The 24,317-nt window shown below is 53.2% G+C and overlaps 1 protein-coding gene across 1 annotated transcript; it reads right to left on the bottom strand.

The window, feature by feature from the left end:
• Nucleotides 1-2,465: 2,465 nt before the first annotated feature.
• Nucleotides 2,466-24,106, bottom strand: HHLA1 (HHLA1 neighbor of OC90; the record flags this gene model as incomplete). Its single annotated transcript, XM_081111086.1, has 12 exons — nucleotides 2,466-2,509; nucleotides 5,256-5,338; nucleotides 7,983-8,139; nucleotides 10,204-10,278; nucleotides 10,604-10,672; nucleotides 14,987-15,073; nucleotides 15,172-15,228; nucleotides 16,808-16,891; nucleotides 17,707-17,790; nucleotides 17,877-17,960; nucleotides 18,660-18,740; nucleotides 24,028-24,106. The coding sequence occupies 12 exons, from the start codon at nucleotides 24,104-24,106 to the stop codon at nucleotides 2,466-2,468; spliced, it is 984 nt and encodes a 327-aa protein (XP_080967212.1).
• Nucleotides 24,107-24,317: the final 211 nt, after the last annotated feature.

Raw genomic sequence — 24,317 nt, 5'->3', positions numbered from 1 at the left:
CCCACCCCCCGTCTTTCTCTATCCATTCCTCCCCTTCCCTCCCCCTCCCCCGACTCCCTTCCTTCTTTTCTTCTTTCACCCAGTTCTGCCTTGATTCTCCGCCCCCACCCTCCCTGCCTCCCTCCTGGCCCCCCCATCAGGAGAAGGGGTGCCTACCTACCGTGCAGGTCCCCTGGGACAGAGTTGGACGAATGATCCTCGCAGCTTTGAACAAGATGGTGACGAGCCCTTTATACGCCCAGGAAAGACCTGGGTCATGTGACCCTCCCCTCTCATCAAGAGGCCAGCCGTCCATGAGTGGCAGGTGGGCTGCCTCCGAGGGGCTCAGCAGGTGCAGCTGGGGGAGAGGCCGCCCCTGAGCCTCAGGGAGCCCCGGGCTCTCATTAGAGAACAAAGGCTCCCTGTTCCGCACCCCCCCCCCCCCACCTCAAAGGCCCGGAGGCCGGGATTATGCCTCGGGGTCTCTGGGGGATGAGAGACAGGTGACCTGGGAGATGAGAGACGGGTGGAAGTCCTGGCTCTCCCTGAGGAAGAGGCCGGCTTTGTAGCTAATCCTTCAGCAAGATCTCGATGATTCTTCTCATACATTCCTGGCTGGGAACGTGATGCCTCGCTCCTCGGGGATTTTCTCCTAAGCTCTGGAGCAGGGCAGGAGGGGGCTTCGTACCCAGGCTTCCTGGGGGCCGGGCCAGGCTTGGTCTCGGATTACCTGCGGGCCATGGAGCTCCCGGCTCAGGCTCGGCTCCTGAGGCCACCCTATGCGGACAGTCCCACTAGGATGGAGAGTGAGGTGAGCCCCGCGAAGTGTGGGCGGCAGTGGGCTCGTTGCCTCCTTGGACCTCAAGAATGAGTCCTTCCCCGAGTTTAACAAGGAGAGCGCACCTGTAGCGAGTGCTCATCAACCCCACAACCAGGTGTGTCCACAGGTGTCTGCCCCTGCCATCCGCCCCCACCCCCAGCAGGTGCAGATCAGCTCCATCGCACAGACAGGACGAAGGGTGACCTCCAGGTCGAGGCGTCTGTCCCGGCCCACGTGACGGGACACTCTGGGCTTGCAGGTCAGCCCGGCTGCGACCTCAGGTGCTCGGTCTCCCGGCCTCCTGGGGACCCAGGGCTCGCCCAGCAGTGACGCTGGGGGGAGTCGAGCCTTTCGAGCCCCCTGAACGGTTTCTTTGAAGAATTCGTTGTCCCTCAACCTCACCACTCCTGACACTTGGGGCCAAATGGGTTTTGCTGTGGGGCTTCGGCCTTTCTCTTCTCTGGGGGTAGAACAGGGTGAGAGTAAAGGTGCTACAGGGACTCAGACACGGAGGGAAAGGCTGCTGGGTGAGTTTAAATGACAGATCGCACCATGACAGCGCCCGGCTTCTCACGCACAGGAAGCCACAGCACACGCACCGTGCACACACAGGCGGGGACTCACACAGGGACTGAGAAACACACCTCCCTCCTGCTCCCCTCCCCCTACCACCTTCCCCCCCATCTCCCTGCTCCCTCTTCCCACCCCTTCCTCCCCTTCCTCTTTCTCTAGCTAATTTGGCTCTTCTTTGGGGCAAGAATGAAAGGGACAGAAGAGCACCTGTGCCTTTGTCGCCAGGAAGAATCCCGTTTAATGATGTCACACGTGTGACTGCCAAGTCTCCTTCGACAGCAGGACAATAACCGCCTGTCTCCGTTACCGCATCAGTGAGCGTGTGGCCACAGGCACACAGCACCCGAGACCTCCTTGCTCTCGCATCCCCCCATCAGAACGCATTCAGCTCAGGGCGGGGCACCTCCCCCTTAAACTCTGGGAGACCGGGGGCTCCAGGCTCGGAATTAATTGCTGCAAAGCATCATGGAAGTGTCCGGAGCGGAGTGACCAGGTTTCTGTGGCCTTGGGCAGCAGGAGGGCTGGTGGGACTGCATTCACCTTGAGGCTTCTGACACGTCCCCCCCCCCCCCCCCTTCCATATTTCCCGTGGGTTCACGGGAGAGAAAGAAATGCTGCTTCCAAAAGCACCGCTTCCAATGAGCTGGCGATCTATCCGGCCCAGGACTGTATAAGGCAGTGGTTCTCAACCTTGGCTGCACATTAGAATCACCTGGGAATCTTTTTAAAATCCTGATTTCTGGGCCTCATCTCGGAGGATTTTTAAAAAGATTCCCAGGTGCTTCTAATGTGCAGCCAAGGTTGAGAACCACTGGTGTAAAGCCACAGAATCATTAGGTCTGGGCCTGCCGGGACATTGGGGGTGAGCTAATTACATGCTTGACCAATACAGCAGGCTAATTGTTAAGCTGATAATTGTGTATGGCCCTCCAATGATGCTGGGCATATCCAAGTGGCCCTGGGCAGGAAAAGGTTCCCCACCCCTGGTCTAGCTGAGGCCGGGTGAATCCTGCCAGTGCAGCCCACTGGGGCCAGGGGCCAGGGTGAAGAGATGGCTGGGTTCATGGTGAGGTCCCATTGTTCTCTCAAGGCCTCACACGGACCTGCAGATGTTCTCCAGGCATCGTTGTTTTAAGGCTGAAAAAGAAAAAGAGAAGAGGGAGCTCAAGGGCTGAGGAGGAGATGCCACAAAGACATGGAGTCTGAGGGCACCGGCTCTCCCAGGGGGCGGTGTGCCAGGGGCAGGGACTGGCCGGGAGCTGCCCAGACTCCCTCCCTTCCCCCGCACAGTTAGAAAGAACGTGGGCAAGACCCCCTGGCTCGTTAGCAGCAACGTTGAGTGGAAAGCGGCTCTCTGTTCAGTGATGTTTTCTAATGCCCGCTGTATCTACACATCTGCCCAGTTTGCATAAAAGTAATCTGAGCTCATTCCTGTGCTGCTCCGTAAATGCAATATGTTGTTTGTGTACCGATTTTAATGTGACCAGGACAAAAGAAGAGCTAGCTATATAAATAAAAGGCTCAGTGTCCGTCCGCCCTACCAGGAGCTATGACGCACACTGACCACCAGGGGGCAGACTCTCAACGCAGGAGCTGTCATGATGCACACTGACCATTTAAAAATAAACGGCACCACGGAGCTGGCACCCACAAACCAACCCTCGGCTTCCCCCAAGGGGGACACAGGCCCCGCCACCACCCTACAGTGACAGCCACCAAATCGCAGCTAACGCTCCAAGACCCCATGGGTGCAAAATGCGACCCACAGCCCAGCCCAGCCCGGAAACGGTCACTGTGGGCACCGGGTAATGACACCACATAGCAACGCCCGGCTTCCTCTCCCTAGCGACGGCTAGCCTCCTTGGAGTTTCTTCAGCCCAGGAACCCAACTTGCTTTATAGCCAGATGCAAACATTTTACAGTTTAACCAAATGTTTGTGAAGTATTTTCTCGTGCCTCATCTCATTTGATCCTCACAGAAGTCCTGGAGTAAGTAGATAGGAGACTCAGTGAAATCCAATTTTCTTTTCATTAGCCAGACAGGAATAGCGATATTAAAATATTTCTTCTAATTCATTGCCTTTCAATGTGCACGAATCCGTGCACCAGGACACTGGTTCAATTATAAGTCGTTGGCAAGATTTCCCAGTTCTACCTGTGCCAGGGAAAGGGATTTCTCCTTTGACTGCTGAGCCCCCACGTGCCACTCCCAGGCTTGGGTTTTGTGCTGCAGAGAAAAGGTGATGATAGAAAGAGAAGACAGCCCTGGCTGTGTTAGTCAGTGGTTAGCGTGTCGGCCCACACACTGAAGGGTTGAGGGTTCAATCCTCAGCCCTGGTCGGGGTGCACGAGGGAGGCAACCAATCAATATGTCTCTCTCACATCAATGTTTCTCTCTCTTTCCCTCCATCACCCTCCCTCCTTTCCACTCTCTCTAAAAAATCAAAGGGGAAAATATCCTCAGGTGAGGATGAACAAGGGGAGAGAGAGAGAGAGAGACAGAGAGAGAGAGAGAGACAAAGAGAGAGACAGAGAGACAGAGAGAGAGAGGGAGAGAGAGAGAGGGAGAGAAAGTGGGGAGATGGATTTGCAGAATAAGGGAATGTGTCGAGAAGGAAGAAAGCATTGAGGCAAAGGAAATGAAAATAAACAGAGGAGGCACCTGGACACAGGGGAACCAGGAAGCTTGGTGTCAGGGGGCTGCCGAGTGGTAGGTGGACAAAAAAGCGAGGATGAGGCTCTGAGACGGCAGCTGGTAGAAGGGAGAGAAGACGGGGGGCAAACAAGTAAGAAGAGTGTCTAAGAAGTGTGGTCACGGTATTCACTGGATGTCCCTTAAGAGCCACAGGAAGGATCGGGTGGCTAAACATTCTTTGCTTTCTAATGGAGAACATTGCCAAGACGGGGCCATGTTTACACTGGGTTTCCTGAGGAAGGCGTTTTCACAGGGTTCCACAGATTCCATGGTTTTTGGAAAACCAGAGTCCCCTGACCAGATGGTGCTGTTAGAGGGCACAATGGAACAGCCAGGCGCTGGCTTCAGCACCAGGCAGGCGAGATCGGCGCTTCTGTCGGCAGGAGCGGGAGACAAGACAAAGCGGATGCCTGGCACCCTGAGCGCGAACGGGGCTTTCCTGCCATCGGGAGGAGGAGAGGGGGACCAAACACCCCACTTCCAGCAGCGTGGGGTGCCCTCTTTTGCTTGCATTACTTGTGTACCTTTGCTTGGGTCAGGAATGTGGGTGTTCTTGGGGGTGTCTTCTGTCTGATATTTTGCTTTGTCTGTGTTTTTAGCTTCACGGGCCCCGGGAGGAGTAAGGTCACACACAGAAAGCAGCAGTGCTCGGCCTGCCTGACTCGGGCTTTTTTCTTTTTTTTACACCTACTGCAAATATCAAACTGTTGGGTGCAGAGGAATCCGGAACCCCTAGAACAGGGGTGGGCAAACTTTTTGATTCAAGGGCCACAATGGGTTCTTAAACTGGACCGGAGGGCCGGAACAAAAGCATGGATGGAGTGTTTGTGTGAACTAATATAAATTCAAAGTAAACATCGTTACATAAAAGGGTACGGCCTTTTTTTTTTTTTTTTTTTTTTTTTTTTTAGTTTTATTCATTTCAAACGGGCCGGATCTGGCCCGCGGGCCATAGTTTGCCCACGGCTGCCCTAGACCAAGCATGTCAAACTCGCACCCGCAGGCCGCCTGCCTCGTGTCTTTGGCCTGTGTTAGCGTTTGAAATGCTTGCCCTAGACTCCTTGTCTGGAATAGCAATGACCAGGTGAGTTCCCGCGCCCCTGCTGAGGCAGGAAACGCACTCAGAGCGCCAGACCCTGTCCCAGAAACCTTTATCGCCGTCACAGCACAGCCCAGCCGTGTACTCACTGCGCGAGTGGGGCACCCTCTTCGCCTCCTGGCAGATGTGGGTTGCATTCTTCAGAAACCAGGAATAGAACTCAAGACAGTACCTGAAAGTTTAAGTCAGAGCTGAGAGCAATCGCTATCTTTTGTGGCTGTTAGGAGACAACCGGGATTTTAAAAAGTCATAATGGCCCAGGCCAGTGCGCTCAGTGGTTAGAGCATTGGCCTGCACCAAAGGGTTATGGGTTCCATTCTCAGTCAAGAGCATGTAACTGGGTTGCAGGTCTGATCCCCAGCCCTGGTCAGAGCACATGCAGGAAGCAACCAATCACTGTATCTCTCTCACATCTGTATTTCTCTCTCTCTCTCCCTCTCCTTTCCTCCCTTCTGCTCTCTCTAAAAATATCAATGGGAAAAATATCCTTGGGTGAGGATTATAAAAAAGAGTCGTAATGGACAATTATCCAAAGCAAGGAGGCCCTTCTCCATCTTCACAGGGTGTGGGAGGATCGGTACAGGATGAGGAGGAAAGCACCTGTACGTTGGTGTCTGAAAGACCTATTTTTAGTCCGAGCATCACTACCTAGGTCTTAGGAGGACGTGCGACTTCAGGCGGAGTCCTTACTTCTCCGGGCCTTAGCTTGTTCATCTGTAAATGAAAGGCAATACTGGAACCTACACTGTGGGGATTTGCCAAGTTCCTGAGTAGTGCCAGGCTTGTCACAGGTGCTCGATAGACGATGCGCATTGCTCTATTCTGTGTGGGCGGTGCGCAGTGCTGTTACAGTCAACAAGGCAGGGAGACTTTGCAAGCCAATGCCCTGCTCTTGGCTGGGGTCTGCACAATTGCCTCGAAGGGCTGAGGGGAAACATCACTGATGAGCCTGTAGGAAGAAGGGGTTCGGGCGGCTGTGTGACTCACACTTCCCTTCAACCCTCACCTGACGTATGAGGAGGGTGGGCTCAGCATTCTCCAGTTTCTCTGCCGTCGCCATCATCCTGACTCTAGCACACGCTGGGGAGCAACTAACTGCTCGAGAAAGTTAGCCATAGAGACTTCCCGGGTTCTATCCCCTCAGTTTAAAACCAAGGAAACAGGCCCAGAGGTAAGTGGATTCCCACGGACACACTGCCTTCAAGAGGTAGAGCCGGAACACACTGCCATCTACTGGGCAAGAAGAATGGTAGAGCCGGGGCCTGCGAGGAGAAGCCAGACCCGCTGGTGCAGAGGGAATCAGTGCTGGGAGTCATTACGAAGGAGGCAGAAGAACCCAACAGGGAAACCTTGTCTACAGTAGAAATAAAGGGGCGAAAACCCTTGGCTTCTCCGTTCTGCCCCCCAATCTCCTGCCGGTATCTCCCACTGAATGAACTTACAGGAGGCGGCTGGAAAGGCATTCTGGGAGATGGGACCTGTACCAGTCGGCCTCCCCCGGGTGCCCCCCCGCCCCCACCACACACACACACACACACACACGCACACACACATACACACACACACACACGCGCGGCAGAGAAAGAGCAGCGTGGATCTGAGGGCCGCGTGGAATGACGACCACCACCAGGGGTACTTGGCTGTGAGCCTGTGACCTCATACTCTCACGGTGACATCTCCAAACCTCGGTCAACAACCGTGACGTGTCCAGCTTGGTCCACTGCTGACACGGCCACTGGGTACTTGGTGCCACAGCGACAACATTATCAAGGAGGCTAGAGCTGAGGTTCCAACGTGGCGTGAGAGTGGAGGAGGGAAGGAGGCACCGCCAACCGCGAGAGTATCTCCAGCAGCCAGCAGCCACCGTGCAGCCGCCCCGGACCCTGTGCGGGACCATTCAGTGTCCTCTCCATTTCGGCTCCACTCGCTCTCACCACAGCCTGGCAGTGCCGGCAAGAACGCCACTGCCTTCGCCATGGAGGGAATGCCTCCACCGTGCGGGCTGACACCGGCGGGCCTGTGCGTCTTGCTCATGGCCCTCTCTGGGTGCAGGAAACAGCCACACTCATGAAGGGTCCAAGGCCAGGGCCAGAAAGGGGTGATGGGAAAAGGCTGCAACCCTGACCTTGAGGCTCAGAGCTGGTGGACCATGGAGCCTGGAAGAGCTGAAGGATAGAATGAGTAGACTATGAAAGTCACATTAAAGGTCTGGGAGACTGGCCTCAGACCGGGGAGCAGAGCTAGTTATCTACGTTGTTTGGCTCTGGGTTTCCAGCCAAGAATAAATTCCAGAAGACGGAACAGTGTGTCAGCATCCCCAGGCGGGAAGGAGCCCACGCCTACACCTTCTTAATAGAAAACGGGGTCTTCCCTCTAATTTTCTTGGCTCAATCTTCTCATTTGGCCTGCAAATGACAGCGCGGGGTTTCTGAAGACCTGTCATTTAGATTATTATCAGACCTGTCCTCTGATTATTATCATCTAGCGAATCTCACCAGGCGGAGGCACTGGGGACCACTCACAGTCCTCTGAGACCGTTCCACCAGGTAGGACACAGTTCAAATCAACTCGACTCCACTCGATCAGATTCGGCTCAACTGTACTTATTATGTCAGGCTCTGCACCTGGCTCTGGGGACCAGAAATGGATAAGGTTCCATCCTGGCTCTTGAGAAGGTGACAATCTAGCAAAGAATTCACTGGAGCGTCCATTCCTTGAGGCGCCCCTGTCGCCCGTCTGCAGTCCGTGACTGCAGAGAAACCGTGCAGAGGAGGACGCGCATAAATGCTGGCCCGGCGGCCTCTGGCCCAGGTTACCTCATGGCCTCCGTCCTGGGGTCCCTCCTCGGGCTCGCGCAGAGGCACTGCTGGAAAAACCGGCACAGCTCCATCAGGCAGGGGGTGAGCTTGTGGGCGGCCCCGGGGAGGGGCCCGGCTGTCAGGGGCCCTTCTCTGAGGAGCTGCTGAGGACACCCTGGAAGACACAATCCCAGACCCGTCGAGTCAACAAAAGTGTGCACAGGGTCTCCCTTTGTTAGATCCTGTGCTCAGTGGCTGTGGTCCTGCCCTGACCTCAGGCGGCTCTGAGACAGACGGGGAAGCCTGGCGTCCTCACCGCTGCCCCGTAAAGCTCTGCGCCAGGTCTGAGCGGACGGAGGAGGACGAGTGGGATCCAGTTCCTGGAGGGAACCAGACACGGTTCTACTGAGGAGTAAATGTCCCACCAGGATCTGAGACACTGAACGGGCTGGGGCGTGAGGTGGACCTGGGCTCAAAGCAGAGTCACTCTTTACTAGGAAGGACTCACTAAAAGTGGTTGAAGATAACATGACCTGCCCTGCAGAATCATTGCGGAGAGAAAGTGAGACTAGGCATGACCCGGCGCCTGGCACGCAGGAGGAACTCAATACATACTTAGCCAGTGGAAGAATGAGTGGGTGTCAGAAAGTTGGTGGTATACTTTGTGAATGGGCAGAATCACATACTGAAAGATGCCAGAACCCTGTTATTTTACACTTAGACTAGAGGCCCAGTGCACAAAATTCATGCACAGGTAGGGTCCCTAGGCTTGGCCAGAGATCAGGGTCAATTAGGTTCCCTTCCAGCTGGCCTCCCTGCCTCCTCCTTCTCTCGCTCCCTCAGCACCCTGCTGCTGCTGGTCATCCGCCATGTTCCGCGCTGCCCCCTGGTGGTCAGTGCACGCCATAGTGAACAATCGAAATCCCAGTCTCCTGGTTGAACTCCCGAGGGGACAATTTGCATATTAGCCTTTTATTATATAGGATTTCTCATAGATGATAGAGCTATATAAGCAAACATAGATATGTAGGTATAGATCAAATAAAGCGATAGCTATAGATACAGGTAGACCTAGAAGACAGGGTTATTTGCAAAAGATGATCATGCTGGGAAAATCGAAGGCAGCGGGAAAAGAGGAAGACGAACTAGGAGCTGGACTGACTCCGTGAGAGAGGCCACGGGCAGGAGTCTGCAGGAGCTGAGCATGCTGGGAGGACGGGACATGCGGCCGTCGCTCATTCACAGGGTCTCCGGGAGTCAGAGCCGACTCCAGGGCCGGTAACAGCAAAGATCCAGACACAGCCAACTTGTTTTCTCAAGGTCCATCTGCCCACTGCCCCGTCTGCACCGCTGGCGAGTTTCTGTGGATCCCGGGAGGGAGGGCTGCCATTTCCTGCGGCAGCACAATCCCGTCTCTGTGTGTGAGGGGCCCATTCACGGCAGGCTGAGGGCGGGGTTCAGGCCGATCGGGGCGATAGGAACAGTGACTGGGCAGGCGCCAGCGTTTAATAAAGCCTCGCTGACACACGCCTGGGACATCAGGAGGCCCGTCTGGAAAGGCCACTGGGAAGGGAGGGCCCGAGGGTCAGTCAGCTCTGAAGGACTCCCTTCGGATCCATTTCTCCCTCATGGAAACTGGCTCAACAGGAAGGAGGAGGGTCACCCCAAAGCACAGCACAAACCACAGAAACCGGGGCCCAGGCCTCTGACCACCAGCCCCAGCCGGGAGGCTGTCCTCGTCTGGAATTTCACAAGGATGAAGTGCGCAGGGCTGGGGAAGGCGGGGCGGCCTTGAAAACAGAAGCAAGGCCAAGTGCACCCAGAACGTGGGGGTTGAATTTCGGAGTCATTCTGTCCTCCTTCCCTTCTAACGTCGCGCCCGTTAGGACAACGTCCACTCGCCAAGGCCACGGCGCGTTCTCACCGGGCGCTCACTCAACAACAATCGGCTGAATTAAATCACACGGAGCCCCCGTTCAAGCCACTTCCACACACATTGTCTCCCTTCAGACAAAGCCCTGGGGAACAGGACGTCTCCAGGGCCGGAGTGATGGTTGTTATCCCCTCGATATGGCCGTAGGCACGGGGTTCTGGGGCCGCCTCACCGGGAAATGGGAGAGCTGGGCTGTGGGTCCCAGAGTCTGACTCTGGATCGCTCACACACCCCTCTTTTTATGGTGCTGCACAACCTCGCCCCAAACCAACAAGAGCGACAGGAGTGACAAGGGCTGGGACGTACTTGAGACATGAACGTGGTGGGGTCCCGGGACCAGGGCGGGCTCCTCTGCAGGGGGCAATGGCCGCAGAAGGTCACCTGCAAGGAGCAAGTATGGCCTCAAAATTCCAAACGGAGTGGCCTTGGGCTAACCTCACAAGCAGAGAATCACAGCACCTGAAGGATAAAGAGTTCTCGAAATCGATGGGGAAACGGTGACCCCGAAGGTGGAGGCGATCTGCCCAGGCTCACGGGGTAAGTTAGCAGCACAGCGAGGCGTAGCCCTCCCGCCTGTTCAACTCCCGCCAATGAAGTACAACAGCCGGCTCTGTCCGCCTCCTGACACCCGGCCCACCGGGCCCTGCCCCGAAGCGGTTTCCTTCCTGTGGTTTGGGGCCCCCGTCCCAGCGCACGCACGTCTTACCTGTCTGTGGATACCGGGGGGCCGGGGCCTTGGTGGGACTGGAAGTCTGTGTGCCCGGGGTGAGTGTCCCTGGGGTGAGATGGGAGACAGGTGAGCCTGCACTTCTCAGGGGCCCGGGCCACCAGTCCTGCCCTAGGCAGCCCATGTTGGTTATCCAGCCAGGGACCAGGCAGGGCGTTGAGGATGCAGCGATGAGTAAAAAATAGCCCGGCCGGTGTGGCTCAGTGGTTGAGCATCGACCTATGAACCAGGAGGTCACGGTTTGATGCCTGGTCAGGGCACATGCCCAGGTTGCGGGCTTGATCCCCAGCGGGGGACATGCAGGAGGCAGCCGATCCATGAGTCTCTCTCATCATTGATGTTTCTCTCTCTCTTCCTCTCCCTTCCTCTCTTAAATCAATTATATATATTTTTAAAGTGGGGGGCTTGGAGGAGAACATCTCTCTTACCCGAGGTTGGGCTGGCCTGGGAAGGGCTGCTGAGTGTCCCAGCAGGAGGCTCCGAAAGGCTCCCTGTGGTCCCCGTGTCCTTGGTCTTTGTGGGTGATGCCGCTGTGGAGGAAAGCGCTTCCCAGGGAGGCCCTCCAGGCGTTTCCTCACTGGTGGTCTGAGCCCGGGGGACAGGCAGTGTGGACACCCAGGCCTGCCTGCCGTCTGTCACCCATGGAGCTCCGGCCGCCCTCCTGGTAGCTGCACAAGCGACAGTAACAGACCATTTATACGCTTGACCACTTTGATTTGGATATAAAATTGCTAAGACATGGAAATGTAATCGCAGGGTAAATGCATGGTGCCTGCATAATCTAGATAATCTAGGGACTCAAATGCGACCAAGAACTGGAATACGTGGACAAACTAAACTTTCATTTCCTAACTACCAATATAGAAACATCTCCAAGCCCTTCGGAAGCCCCAGCAATCTCGCCATTATTTCCAACCACGTGTCATAGTGGAAAGGTGATGGGGCTGAGGTGAGGGGACCCAGAGGGTCCCCCGTGCTGTAAAGTTTGGGGCAAGTTACTGACTGCTATTCAGTTTTGTCATGAAATGAGATCATAATGACACCCTTCAGCATCAGAGGGTGGTGATGGAGACAAGCCTTCCCTGGCTGGTCTTGCAGGTAACCGCTAGCGATTCGCGCTTGTCCATTCCCAAGGTAGGGATTAAAATTCATTTTTTTTCAAGTTTTACAAAACGAATCCCCTGAGGATTTTAAACTTCTAAGTTGAGAACAGTTGCCATCTTCAAAATATTCAGATTTCTTATCCAGAAAACGGTGTGTTGCTTCATTGACTTAAAGATGCTTTTAAAAAAAAGTTCATGAAAGCTGTATGGTTTTGTGTACATAAAGCCAGCACTTCTGTGCGGAATTCAGCGAGGAATTTGATCGTTCCTCTGGCCACTAGCAATCACGTCTCTGTTACACCGTAAAGCGTCCTAGCTTTGCGTCTCATGATGCCGGCTATTGGATTAAGGACTTTTCTAGTTAATAAGCTGATTCCTTTCCCCCACCCTTGTTTTCCTGCTGCCCGACTCTTTTCATCCCATTCGAGACCCTATTGTACTTGCCACCTTATTAGTCCGGCCCCTGTAGCCACCTCTCACGACAGCAGTACATTGGTTAATAAAATTATATAGGTTCCAGGTGTACAATTCTATAAGCCGTCATCTGTACATTGTGCTGTGTGTTCCCCACCCCAAGTCACGTCTCTTTCCATCACCATTTATCCCCCCTTTGCCCTCGCCTCTGCCTCAACCCCCTTTCCCTCTGGGAACCACCACACTGTTGTCGGTCTATGAGGTGGTTGTTTTTTTCCTTAATCCCTTCACCTTTTCCACCTAACCTCCCCGCCCCGCCCCCCCCCCCCCCCCCGACAGCTGTGAGTCTGCTTCTATTTTGTTTGTTAGTTTATTCTATTCATGAGATTCCACATATAAGTGATATCACATGGCCCCTGTCCCTCTGACCGGCCCACTGCCGGCAGCACCACACTCTCCAGGTCCATCCGCTTCCGCAAAAGGCAAGATGTCCTCCCCTCCACAGCCTGGCAGCGTGCCCTTGTGTCCATGCACCGCTGCCTTTTACCCACCATCCCCTGGTGGGCACCGGCTGCTTCCCGATCGCAGCTGTGGTAAATAACGCTGCAATGAACATAGGAGGGCATATATTTTTTGAATTAATGTTTTGGGTTTCTTAGGATATATTCCCAGAAGGGGGATCCTGGGTCAAACAGCAGCTCCATTTTTAATTTTTGGAGGAAACTCCATACTGCTTTCCATAGAGGCTGCAGCAGTCTGCATGCCCACCAGCGGTGCACGAGGGATTCCTTTTCTCCACAGCCTCACCAACACCTGCTGTTTGTAGATTTATTGATAACAAACAATCATTCTGACAGCTGGGAGGTGATACCTCATTGTGATTTCAATTTGCATTTCTCTGCTGATCTGCGACATGGAGCATTTTTTCATATATCTACTGGCCCTTTGTATGTCCTCTTTAGAGAAGTGTCTATTCAGGTCCCTTGGGCATTTTTAAATTGGATTCTTTGGGGTTTTTCCTGGTGTTGTGTTTTATAAGCTATTTATAACTTTTGAATATTAACCCCTTATCAAATGTAGCGGCGAATATGTTCTCCCATTCAGTGGGTTGTCTTTTCATTTTGCTGATGGCTTCCTTTGCTGTGCAAAATGTTTTAGTTTGATGTAGCCCCATTTGTTTATTTTTTCTTTTGTTTCCTGTGCCCTAGGTGATACTATATCAGAAAAAATATTGCTCTGAGGAATGTCCGAGATGTTACTGCCTATGTGTTCTTCTAGGCCTGCTGCCCGACTTTCAATCCTTACCTCCGTGGGGAGCCCCTCTCTGGGCCTCCGGGACAAGAACCCTGTGGACTCTGGATCACAGCTATCAGTTTATTGCCTGTGTCTCTACCACTGGTCTGTGAGCTCAGGAAGGAAGGAAACATTGACAGAGCTGTGTTGTTAGCAGCCAGCCTGGTGCCTGGTATAAACTACATCTGGATGGATGGATGGATGGATGGATGGATGGATGGATGGATGGGTGGATGGGTGGATGGATGGGTGGATGGATGGATGGATGGATGGATGGATGGACGGGTGGATGGATGGATGGATGAGTAAATGACGGGTCCATTGCTGGAACTCATTAACTGAAAGAGTCATCCCAGTTGTATCTTATTTCCAAATAGGATAAGCACGCCTTTTGCGTCTTCAGCGCAAATACCACGGATATGTCCACAGAGATGGTGGGGAAGGAGGACGCTCTTGGCCCACCATCAGCGGTAGTTTTTCACGCCGGCATCGTCATTAACATATTCTTGGCATCATTATCCAGCCAGCTGCGCATTAACCTATCCCTGCCATACAGTGCTGAGTGCATTTCACCGTTTTGTGTGAATCTCAGGAGAGACGTTGCTAAATGTTTTGCTGAAATAAAAATACCTTTTTGCTACAATATATTTCAAGTCTGAAAGAGATTCTCCTTGGGGGATGCTGGGTGAAGGGTCCTAGAAAGCTCTCTGTACTATATTCACTGGAGGGTGGAACAGGGCAGGAGAGGAAAGGGTGAGAAATCTTACCCGAGCCTGGGAGGGTGGGAGAGACACTGCCCGGCGTGGCCGTGGCCGTGGCGAGGAGTTCAGGAAGCCTGTCTGTGTTTACCGCCTGCTCTCCCTCTAAAGGATCAGGCACCTCGGTCCAGGGAGAGGCTCTCAGAGCTGACACGCCAGTGCTCCGGGCTGGGCGTGGAGGGCTTGTCCTCGGCGGGGTTTGCTGGCTTGTGGGTGTGAGCTTGGAAGCCACAGCTGTCCCCCTGGTAGCTGTAACATTTTTTGTCACTTTGACGTATAGAACTGTTGCATCACTGGAAGGTCATCATCGTACAGCACGTATTTAGGGTGCAGAGACTCAAGCCTTACTCAGACGAGCACCACATGTCACCAAAAAGATGGGTTCTCCTTGAATGACAAACTAATCTAAAACATCAGCCTCTGAAAAAGCCATGCGCAGAAGCACAGTGAACAGAAGGCGAAGCTGTCAGAAGCCCAGTGCGAGGCAACAGGGAGCAGAGAGGACTGCGGCAAACAGGAGGAAGGTGGCACTCCTATTGGGGGGGTGGGGGGGTGAGGGCGGCAGCTACTCAACATCAGTTGCTTGTTGCACGAGTGGCGGGGGGGTGGGGGTGGGGGGTCCAGGATTGAGGATCCAGATCTTTTGCAAAAATTAAAATGGCAACATCCTCCTTTTTAACCCAGGATAGCTAAATAAAACCCTGGAGGCAGCGTTCTGTCTTCTGTTTTCCGTTTGCTGGGAGGGAGCCTGGCCTGGAGACTCTAGAGCTGGTGTCTGGGCCGTTTCCACTCACCTGGAGCCACGGCCAGGCTGCTGGTGAAGGTGTAATTGATGACCGGAGATTTCTCCGCCAACTCCCAGAAGTCAGAGAGGTTCCGTCCTGCAAAGACCCCACCGACAGGTTCCATCTGGGCCGCCTGCTGGCGGCTGCGTCTATGTCTCAGCTCAGAGAACTTGCCCAGGACTGGCCGGGCTCACCTGCCTTCCCCGTCATCACGCAGATGAAGATGCAGTCGGAGGCATTCGTCTGACTCACTGCAAGACAACGAGCAGCACATGAGATTGAGCAATGGCTCTGGAGCTGCAGCGCCTTCGGTCGAAAGGAAATGAAGCTACAAATGCCCAGCGCAGGTGCTGTGGGAAGCGAGGCTGTGTCTTCACTCTGAAGGCAGCCCTGCTTTTCGGGGGGCTGTGGGGGTGGGATGCCGGATAATGAAATGGCTAAGGGCACGGCCTCTGGGGTCAGCTCCCCCCGTTACAATATCAGCCTGCCACTTCCTAGCTACCTGAGCAAGGGCGGACTGCTTGACCTCTCTAGGACTCAGTTTACCCACCTTTAAAATGGTGAACATTCTCATCCCACAGTCCCTTATTTGCAATTTGAAAATCCCCAGATCTCTGTACAATGGGAGGTTTCGTGTCATTTTGGTACCAAACTCATTTGGTGGCCAAACCTGACTTGACAGATGTGAGGTTCTTTGTCGTCTTTCTCTCTCACACGTGGTGGGCAGGGTCACCCTCTGCTAATAGAATAGGGCGTCTTTGATGACAGGAGGCCGCCCTCATGCTGCTGGAGGTTGTGTCATGGACGATGCAGACACCCTATTAGACCCTCAAACATCTGAAAGCTTCTGAGTCCCTAAACATCCTGGTCCCTTTAGGAACTGTGGGCAGGTGGTCACATGGCCCTGATGACACCATGAGATGTGCGTGAAGCTCTAAGTATGATGCCTGACAGATAGAAAAGCTCCATAAAGAGTTATAATACTTATAATTGTTGCCGTTAATGTGATACTATCATCATATGAATTAGCATAGTGACCAAGGGCATGAACGTCAGACCTAGATCACCTGGGTCTAGGATTCCATCTCCGCTGAATGGTCTTGGGCAGGTCGCTTAGCCTCTCTGTGCCACAGCTTCACGTGTAAGGTGGTGATCAATGTCGTAGCTGTATAGGTGCCGTCCTCGTTACAATGAGGGGATACACGGTAAGCCTTTAGAAGACTCCCTGGTACGTGTACCTAATGACATCTATCATGATCTCTCTCTCCCGGTCTCCCTTCTTCTAAAACAGCAGTTTCTCCAGAGTGTAGCAAGCCATCCTCCTGATGAGCCCAAGTGTTGGGCTGCTAACTAACTCTGTGCTTTGCAAAGTGGGTCCCCAGGGGAACGGCCTGGAGGTTATGTGCCGCCACCTTATAAATGAGGCATGTCTTTCTCAGCTCCGCATAGATCTCAATCTGAATTCTGAATAACCTTGAGAAAATATTCAACCTCTCTGAACCTCAGTTTCCTCATCTTTAAAATGGGAGCATAGCTGTCCAACAGAAGCTGTTTCCTGGAATCTGCCTAGATTTCCCCCAACTTTGAGCCTTGGATTCGTCCTCCAATGTTCTGAACCAGGAATAGCTCTGAAAGGAAGATGGAACCTGCAGGTGCTGGTGGTTGAAACGGGACACACCGATTGTCTAAATTAAACTTACGCTAATGTTCCTGGCAGCCTGGCCTATGGCAGGGGCTGGGGCAGGGATTGGGGTGGTCCGCTGGGTTTGATTAGACTCCATGGAAGATGCCAAATCTTAAATTTGCCCAGCGTTTTCAAGATAAACACACCTGAGAGGATAGAGGTCGACTTAAAAATCTCGGTGAGGTAGCTGGTGGAATTCCCAATGATGTCCACCAGCAGGGCTGTGAAATCTGCAAGACAGATTGAGGAGCTTACAGCTTCTGAGACTTGAAGGGGAAAGTACATTATATTTGGATATTTCAGAGTCAATTTTACAAGTTTGATTCAGTTCAGAGATTTGAGGAATATTAACAATCATATAAATGCCACTCGTTATTTTAAAAAGTCTTAATTTCCGGCAGGCAGAACACTTTTTGGACCCGCCGTTATAAACCCTCTTTCTCCTCCATTGCCCTCTTCCCCCAAACCCTTGTCTGCCAACCCCAAGAGCTGTGCAAGGCCACATTGTTGAGTAATGGTTTTGCTGACTTGTTTTCCCCCTGTTATCCTACAAACTTCTACATGATCTGTAACACCCTTCCTGTCTCACCCCACAATTTCCCACCTGACAGGATATTGGTTTGATAGTTGAAGCAGTAGGTAGTCCCGCCCACCTGAGAGGTCATTGGTCCGATTGCTTAAGCAGTAGGTAGTCCCGCCCACCTGAGAGGTCATTGGTCCGATTGCTTAAGCAGAAGGTAGTCCCGCCCACCTGAGAGGTCATTGGTCCGATTGCTTAAGCAGAAGGTAGTCCCGCCCACCTGAGAGGTCATTGGTCCGGTTGCTTAAGCAGTAGGTAGTCCCGCCCACCTGACAGGTCATTGGTCCAATTGCTTAAGCAGTAGGTAGTCCCGCCCACCTGAGAGGTCATTGGTCCGATTGCTTAAGCAGAAGGTAGTCCCGCCCACCTGAGAGGTCATTAGTCCGATTGCTTAAGCAGAAGGTAGTCCCGCCCACCTGAGAGGTCATTGGTCCGATTGCTTAAGCAGTAGGTAGTCCCGCCCACCTGACAGGTCATTGGTCCGATTGCTTAAGCAGTAGCAGTACCGCGTGGGGAACGTGGCCTGGTCCACTGTCTTCAGGTGAGAAACTGTGAAGAGAAACCGCCCGCACAGGGTCCTGACGCCTGTCCCCGCGGTGCACCGCCCGCCGTGATGGCCGCCAGGAGGCACTCACTGTTGTAAATGGCCACGGACAGCTTGTGGAAGGCGAAGGAGCTGTAGGACGTGATGCTGAGCAAGGAGAAGAACTTCTCGCGATCTGCCAACGACACCGAGATACAGAAACGGACACGCGCCTACTGACAAAAGTAAATAGCAGCGTGCATTCGCAAACCGATCACAGAAATGAACAACACAGCGGACACCTGATAAAGTGACTTAATAAAATAAAAGCAAATTAAAAAATGCAAAAATACACGTCACTTGGCTGCATTTTCTGTGCTCCGTAAAGAGCTGTTGCATGAATGGCCCTGGATCTAGGACAGCTCTCTCTGAAGGCAGTCACGGCCGGGAACGGGGCACCTGGCGTGTGGGACAGGCCTGCTCTCTCAGTGCTGGCAGCCCTCCTGCACGGGTGTGTCCCTCCCGCCCGAGTTAGCGAGGACCGGACACCCTCACGCTGAGCAAGGGGAGCTGGCTCACGCGTGGGCCCAGGTCACAGAGTCCAGCGGAGAAGCTGGCCCAAGGCCGAGGGGGGCCTGGATGGTGCTGTTAAGCACAGCTTACCTTTGTTGTTGTTAAATATATTTTTATTGATTTCAGAGAGGAAGGGAGAAGGAGAGAGATGGAAACATCAATGATGAGAGGGAATCATTATCAGCTGCCTCCTGCGCACCCCCCGCTGGGGATCAAGTCCGCAACCCGGGCATGTGCCCCGACCAGGAATCAAACCGTGACCTCCTGGTTCAGAGGTCGAAGCTCAACCACCGAGCCATGCGGTTGAGCAAGAAAATCTGACCTTTTAACGCTCTGCTCAGCATGCCGTTCACCACCTCCGTCAGGTTCAGTGCGGACAGGTCCACCGCCCTCGCCGGCAGCTCTGGAAGAGAATGGCTCCTCGTGGCTCACCTTCAGGAGCCTCCTCTTGGGGGAAATGGGGCCTCCCACCCCACCCCGCGGTGCTGGCGGAGCTGCGAGGCTGCACTGCGCTGTCCTCGGGCCGGTGGCCGTGACGGTCACTGGGGACCATGTGAAAAGGCCGATCCCAAGTGGCCGCTGGAGAGCCTGGTCTCCTGGGCCCACAGGCGGCCTTGACGTGCACCTTCTAAAGAACAGGCAGGCGATTCCGGTGCCGGGGACTCGTCGGCCTCGCCCTTTACTCAGGTAGGAGCCCGAGGCTCAGAGAGGGAGAGAAACTTGCCTAAACTTGCACATCTGAGCCCCTGGGGAAGGGTCAGGACCTACTTCCTAGAGCGGAGAGCCCGGGCCTTCAAAATATTAGGCCACTTGCCCGCATGGCGGTTTGTGGCCTCCAAGAAGGACACGTCAAAGGGAATGCTGAAAAGCCGAGCGTTCAGTCATTCTTCGTTCATTCAACAAACACTTCCCGAGGCCCGAGCAGTGTGCGAGGTGTGGGGTTAATGGGTCAAGGAAAAGGACCAGGTCTCCAGCTCCCCGTCTGTGGCTTTTACTGTCTGTGGCTCAGGGAGGGGGAGGGAGAGTCACGTGTATGGCACGTGAGGAGCATCAAACAGGGAACGATGCGGTGCCGTGAGCACCCAACCTGGTCTGGGGATGGAGAAGGCCCCCGACCGTGGAAGTGACGTAAAGCCGAGATCTGGAAGATCCGTTGCTGTGGATGAGATGCCATTTAATCATACAGCACGTGTTACTATTCTAGTTGCAATGACCACTTTCCACATGGCCTTCCGGTGGAGAAAGTGCCTTATGCCCATTCCACAGATGGAAAGACCAAGGCCCGGAGAAGCCGAGACGGGCGTTCCCGGGTTACAGTGTCACAGCCAGGACCAAAGGCCTCGTTACCTGTCGCACCAAGGAAAGCCCTGGCTTTTTCCTTCCCGGCTTCTTCATTGCCAGCCCCTGCAATGCAAGTTTTCAGGACTCAAATGGCATCACGGGAGCAGAGCCTCACAGAATTGATGACAGCCTTAAGAGCATCTTGCCCAGCGCTCCCTGGAAGGGTGAGGACTCCAAGGCCCATGAAAAAGGAGAGCGATGTCCCTAATGCCCACGCCTGGCTGGTGGCCCTGCTCCCCCTCCCCCAGCCCCAGCCACAGCCCCTAGAATCACCTTTCTCCCTCCTGCTTCTGTGCATTTGACTATTTTATTTTTTAAATATTTTTATTGATTTTAGAGAGGGAGAGAGAGATAGAAACATCAATGATGAGAGGGAATCATTGATTGGTTGCCTCCTGCAGGCCCCACACTGGGGATCGAGCCCACAACCTGGGCCTGTGCCCTGACCTCCTGGTTCATAGGTCAGCGCCCAGTCACTGAGCCCCGCCGGCTGGGCTGAGTTTGACTATTTTAGATTCCGATGGAAGCGACAGCATGCGGTGTTTGTCCTTCGGACACTGACTTGTTTCCCTCAGCATGAAGTCCTCCAGGCCCACCCCCGTCGCTGCCTCTGCCCGGATCGCCTTCCTCTTTGGGGCTGGATAATATTCCGTGGTGTGCAACCCCCACACTTTCTTTGTCCACTCGCCTGTGGATGGACACTTGGGTTGCCCCCCTGCTTTCCAGGTACCCTGTTGAAAGCTGGTCCGGCCGATTATCAGGCTTTTTGGTTAAATATCAGAGCTTTGGGGTGAGAGGTAGGGGGGCTATGGTTCCCCTTTTTTACAATATGGCTGTGCAGGGGGGGGGGGGCTCGTTATGTTACCACAAAAGGAAGCCTGAGACACACATCTACCTTCCAGCAGGCCCAGAGCTTTCCAACGGGCTGTGCTCCAGGGTGGAGAGCTCAGCTCTTCCTCGGAGCAGCAGGCCGCCTGAGAGCCCACCTAAAGCAGCCTCTCTGAGGCCTTTGGGCGGCACTGACCACTGTGCCTGTCATGGGGCCGGGAAGCAGAGGCCTCCATACAGGCAAGGGATGAGGGCCTGAGAAGGGATCTGGGTTTGATCTCCAGGCTGTAGGGATGCTACAGGCTGCCGGGCTCGCGGGATCCATACACCTGAATCATGGGCCCTGAGCCATCTTCCCAACCAAGAACCTTTCTTCCTCTTTCTCTCTTTCTTTCTTTCTTTCTTTCTTTCTTTCTTTCTTTCTTTCTTTCTTTCTTTCTTTCTTTCTTCCTCCCTCCCTCCCTCCCTTCCTTCCTTCCTTCCTTCCTTCCTTCCTTTCCTTCTTGCTCTTTCTTTCTTTCATTCTTTTCATTTATTTATAATATTTTTATTGATTTCAGAGAGGAAGAGGGAGGGAGGGAGGGAGAGAGAGAAGCATCAATGATGAGAGAGAATCACTGATCGGCTGCCTCCTGCACGCCTCACACTGGGAATTGAGCCCACAACCTGCGCCTGTGTCCTGATGGGGAATTGAACCGGGACCTCTGGCTCATAGGTTGATGCTCAACCACTGAGCCACGCTGGCTGGGACCAAGAACTTTACTCAAACACCACTGCTTTCCCAGAAAGAAATTATTTCCACCACCCCCTTTTTACAATGACAAGCCCGTGAGTGGGTTTTGATAACAATATTTGCAGTGTGACTTGAACTCCCTAAAGCAGGGGTTTCTGAATAGGATGCTACACCACAGCCTTTTTCAAATCCATTTGTTTAGACAGACCATCGACAACTGGTGCTCTCTCTTTACATCAAAAGGCCACCATTCTAGTAACTTTAAAATAGAAGGCATTGGCACTTTCCATACTTATTCACCCTTAGTATTTTTATCGCCTTTTATTCTTTTATTAATTGGACAGCAGAACTGTTGTTACCATTTAAAGAGGAGGAAAGTGGAGGCTCAAACAGGGGACATGTTTATTGGAAATTATCTGCTTAGCTGTAGAAAAGAAGGCTCTCTTACCCTCCGGGCCCTGGAGGGACCTGGAGGCTACCATGCTAAGCGAAATAAGCCAGTCAGAGAAAGACAAGTGCCACATGATCTCACTTATACGTGGCATCTAAAGAACAAAATAAACCGACGAACAGAATCTTTCCAGAGGGATGGATGCATGAAACAGTAACAAATCTCAGTGGCAGGAAGTCGGGAGAGGGGACAGGAAGAGATTAACCAAAGAACATTTATAATAATAAAAGGTTAATATGCTAATTAGACCAGCTGTCCTTCCCGACGAAGCCAGGGCTGGAGAAAAGCCCCCTGGCTCTCAGGTGCTGGCCAGTGGCCGGAGCGAAGCAGCCTGGGTCACCAGTGCTGGAGGGAGGCCAGTGCCCGTAGCCGGGGGAAGGAAGGCCTACTCGTGCATGAATTTTCGTGCACCAGGCCTCTAGTTTATACTATATGCATAACCCCTGGACACAGGCAATAGCATGGGGAAGGCCTGGGGTGGGGCTGGGCTGGGTGGAGGGGGGCAAAAAGGGAGAAAATGGGAGACAGCTGTAACACTGTCAACAATAAACATTTTTTAAAAAAAAAAAGAAAAGAAAATTAATACAAGAAATCAGTATAAACGGTGTCCTCTGGTGGGCTAGGAGAGCATTTCAACTTTACACACTTTGTACCATTTGCATTTTGACTCATATGAATGTGCTAATTAAAAGTAAGTGAAATTTTAAAAAGAAAGAGTAATGCCCATCTCACTCCCCCAAAGCAAAAGCAATCAAAACATTTACCCCGTGCATTCAGCAAAAGGTGAGAAACAGAAACCCAGCCCCTGACCCGGAAGTGTGCTTGATGTTGGAATGCATTCACCCTCTTGCCCAGATGCCAAAAAAGAAAAAAGAAAAAAAAAACTGCAAAGAAAGATGGACTTATTTCAAAGGCGATGATGGCGGCATATTACAATACCTCCCATTGTGAAATCTTCCATCGCTCATAGAATGTCAGGGTCTTTGTGGGTTTAATGAGATCAGGAGAATCCAGGAGTTCCCTGAACCGTAAAGCAATGAGCAACTCATAGAAACTGTACCTATGACTGTGAGAGCTTGAGCTATAGACACAATCCCCATTTTACAGATGGAGAAACTGAGGCTCCGAGAAGCCAAGGAATTTGCCCAAGACAGAGCGAGCTGGGAGAAGCACCTGCCCATGTACCTGTTGTCGGTAGGAAGGTTGTGAGCTTTTCCTTCTTGGCTTCTCCTTTAATAGCAGCCACTAAAATAAAAAGAGTTTTCATCAGGAAAATTATAACCCAGACATGACCTCAGAGAGAATGAACCCAAAATACTCAGGTGAAAGACAGGACATGATGGTCTGGGACGGGACGCCGCTGACAATCCCACACGTAGCTTGTCGTTCGGTCACTTAGTCATCAGATGTGTGCCGACCGGCGGGGCTGGTCCTAAGGATGGATGACGCCTCAAGCACCTGGACTTGCACAGGCCTTGTGTGTGTTTGCTGCCAGGGCGGTATGACGATAAACGGATACAGACTCCGTCCCATGGATCTCATTCTAGCCGGGAAGGCAGACATCCAGAAAATGCAGGCTCGGGATGTTATTATGAACAATGTTAGGTACTTCGAAGGGCACCTGGGGGCTTATGTTGGAGCCTGACGCAATCCCAGTGATCTGAAAGGGTTCCCTGGGAGGTGACAGCCAGCGGAGACCTGAGGCGGGAGAGGGTGTCAGTGGGTTAACTGGCAGAGGGGCCGTCCGGTGTACAGCTAGCAGTGCCCAGCGTCCGAGATGGGCATGAGCGTGACTTTAAAGAAGCAAAAGTGGCCAGCAGTGATGGGACTCAGGGAATGAGGAAGGAGGTGGGGGTTGCAGGAAGTGGCCCAGGCGTGGGGGGCAGGGGCAGGTCCCATCAGGTAAAGACGTGAGGTCCCCTCCGAAAAGAAGTGGGCAGTTGCTGGATAACTACTTGGAGGGGATAGAAACGAGGGAGGAACTTGGAAGGTGACATCATGAGCTGTCTGAGGGGATCAGTCAGGCAGGTGAGGGCAGAACAGACCCTGGAGAGACGCGAGGAGAAGCCGGGAGCTGACTTCGAGGCCCGGGAAAGAGAAGACGATGTTTGGGCAAGAGCGGTAACGGTGGCGGTGGAGATAATTCTGTTGCATAAACGGCGCCCAATTGCAAAAAGTCAGGGACCAAAACCAGAAATGGGGACGTTATTATTGCCACTTCGGGCAAACGCGTCGAGGGGTCTGGCCTGAAATGCTGACGGCTGCCCGTCCCTACGGCACAATGAGTCCCACGCTCAGCACCCAGACCAGACACTTGCCGACTCCCACCGGACCCACCTGTGTTCCAAAGGCCCAGGGCGCAGGCGAGGCCGACGCACAGCCTCCCCAGGGCTCCACGTACCAGGAAGCCCGGCATGCTGGCGGCGTCCGGGACCACCTGGGGACAAGCAGCATCGGTCACCAGGGGTCCTCAAACTTTTTAAACAGGGGCCAGTTCACTGTCCCTCAGACCGTTGGAGGGCCGGACTATATAGTTTAAAAAAAAACCATGAACAAATTCCTATGCACACTGCACATATCTTATTTTGAAGTAAAAAAACAAAACGGGAACAAATACAATATTTGTA

This window comes from Myotis nattereri (assembly GCF_964212035.1).
Source record: "Myotis nattereri genome assembly, chromosome: 17".
Lineage (NCBI taxonomy): Eukaryota > Metazoa > Chordata > Mammalia > Chiroptera > Vespertilionidae > Myotis > Myotis nattereri.
The sequence above is the reverse complement of the archived record's forward strand: the minus strand, read 5'-3'. Positions and strand labels throughout refer to the sequence as shown.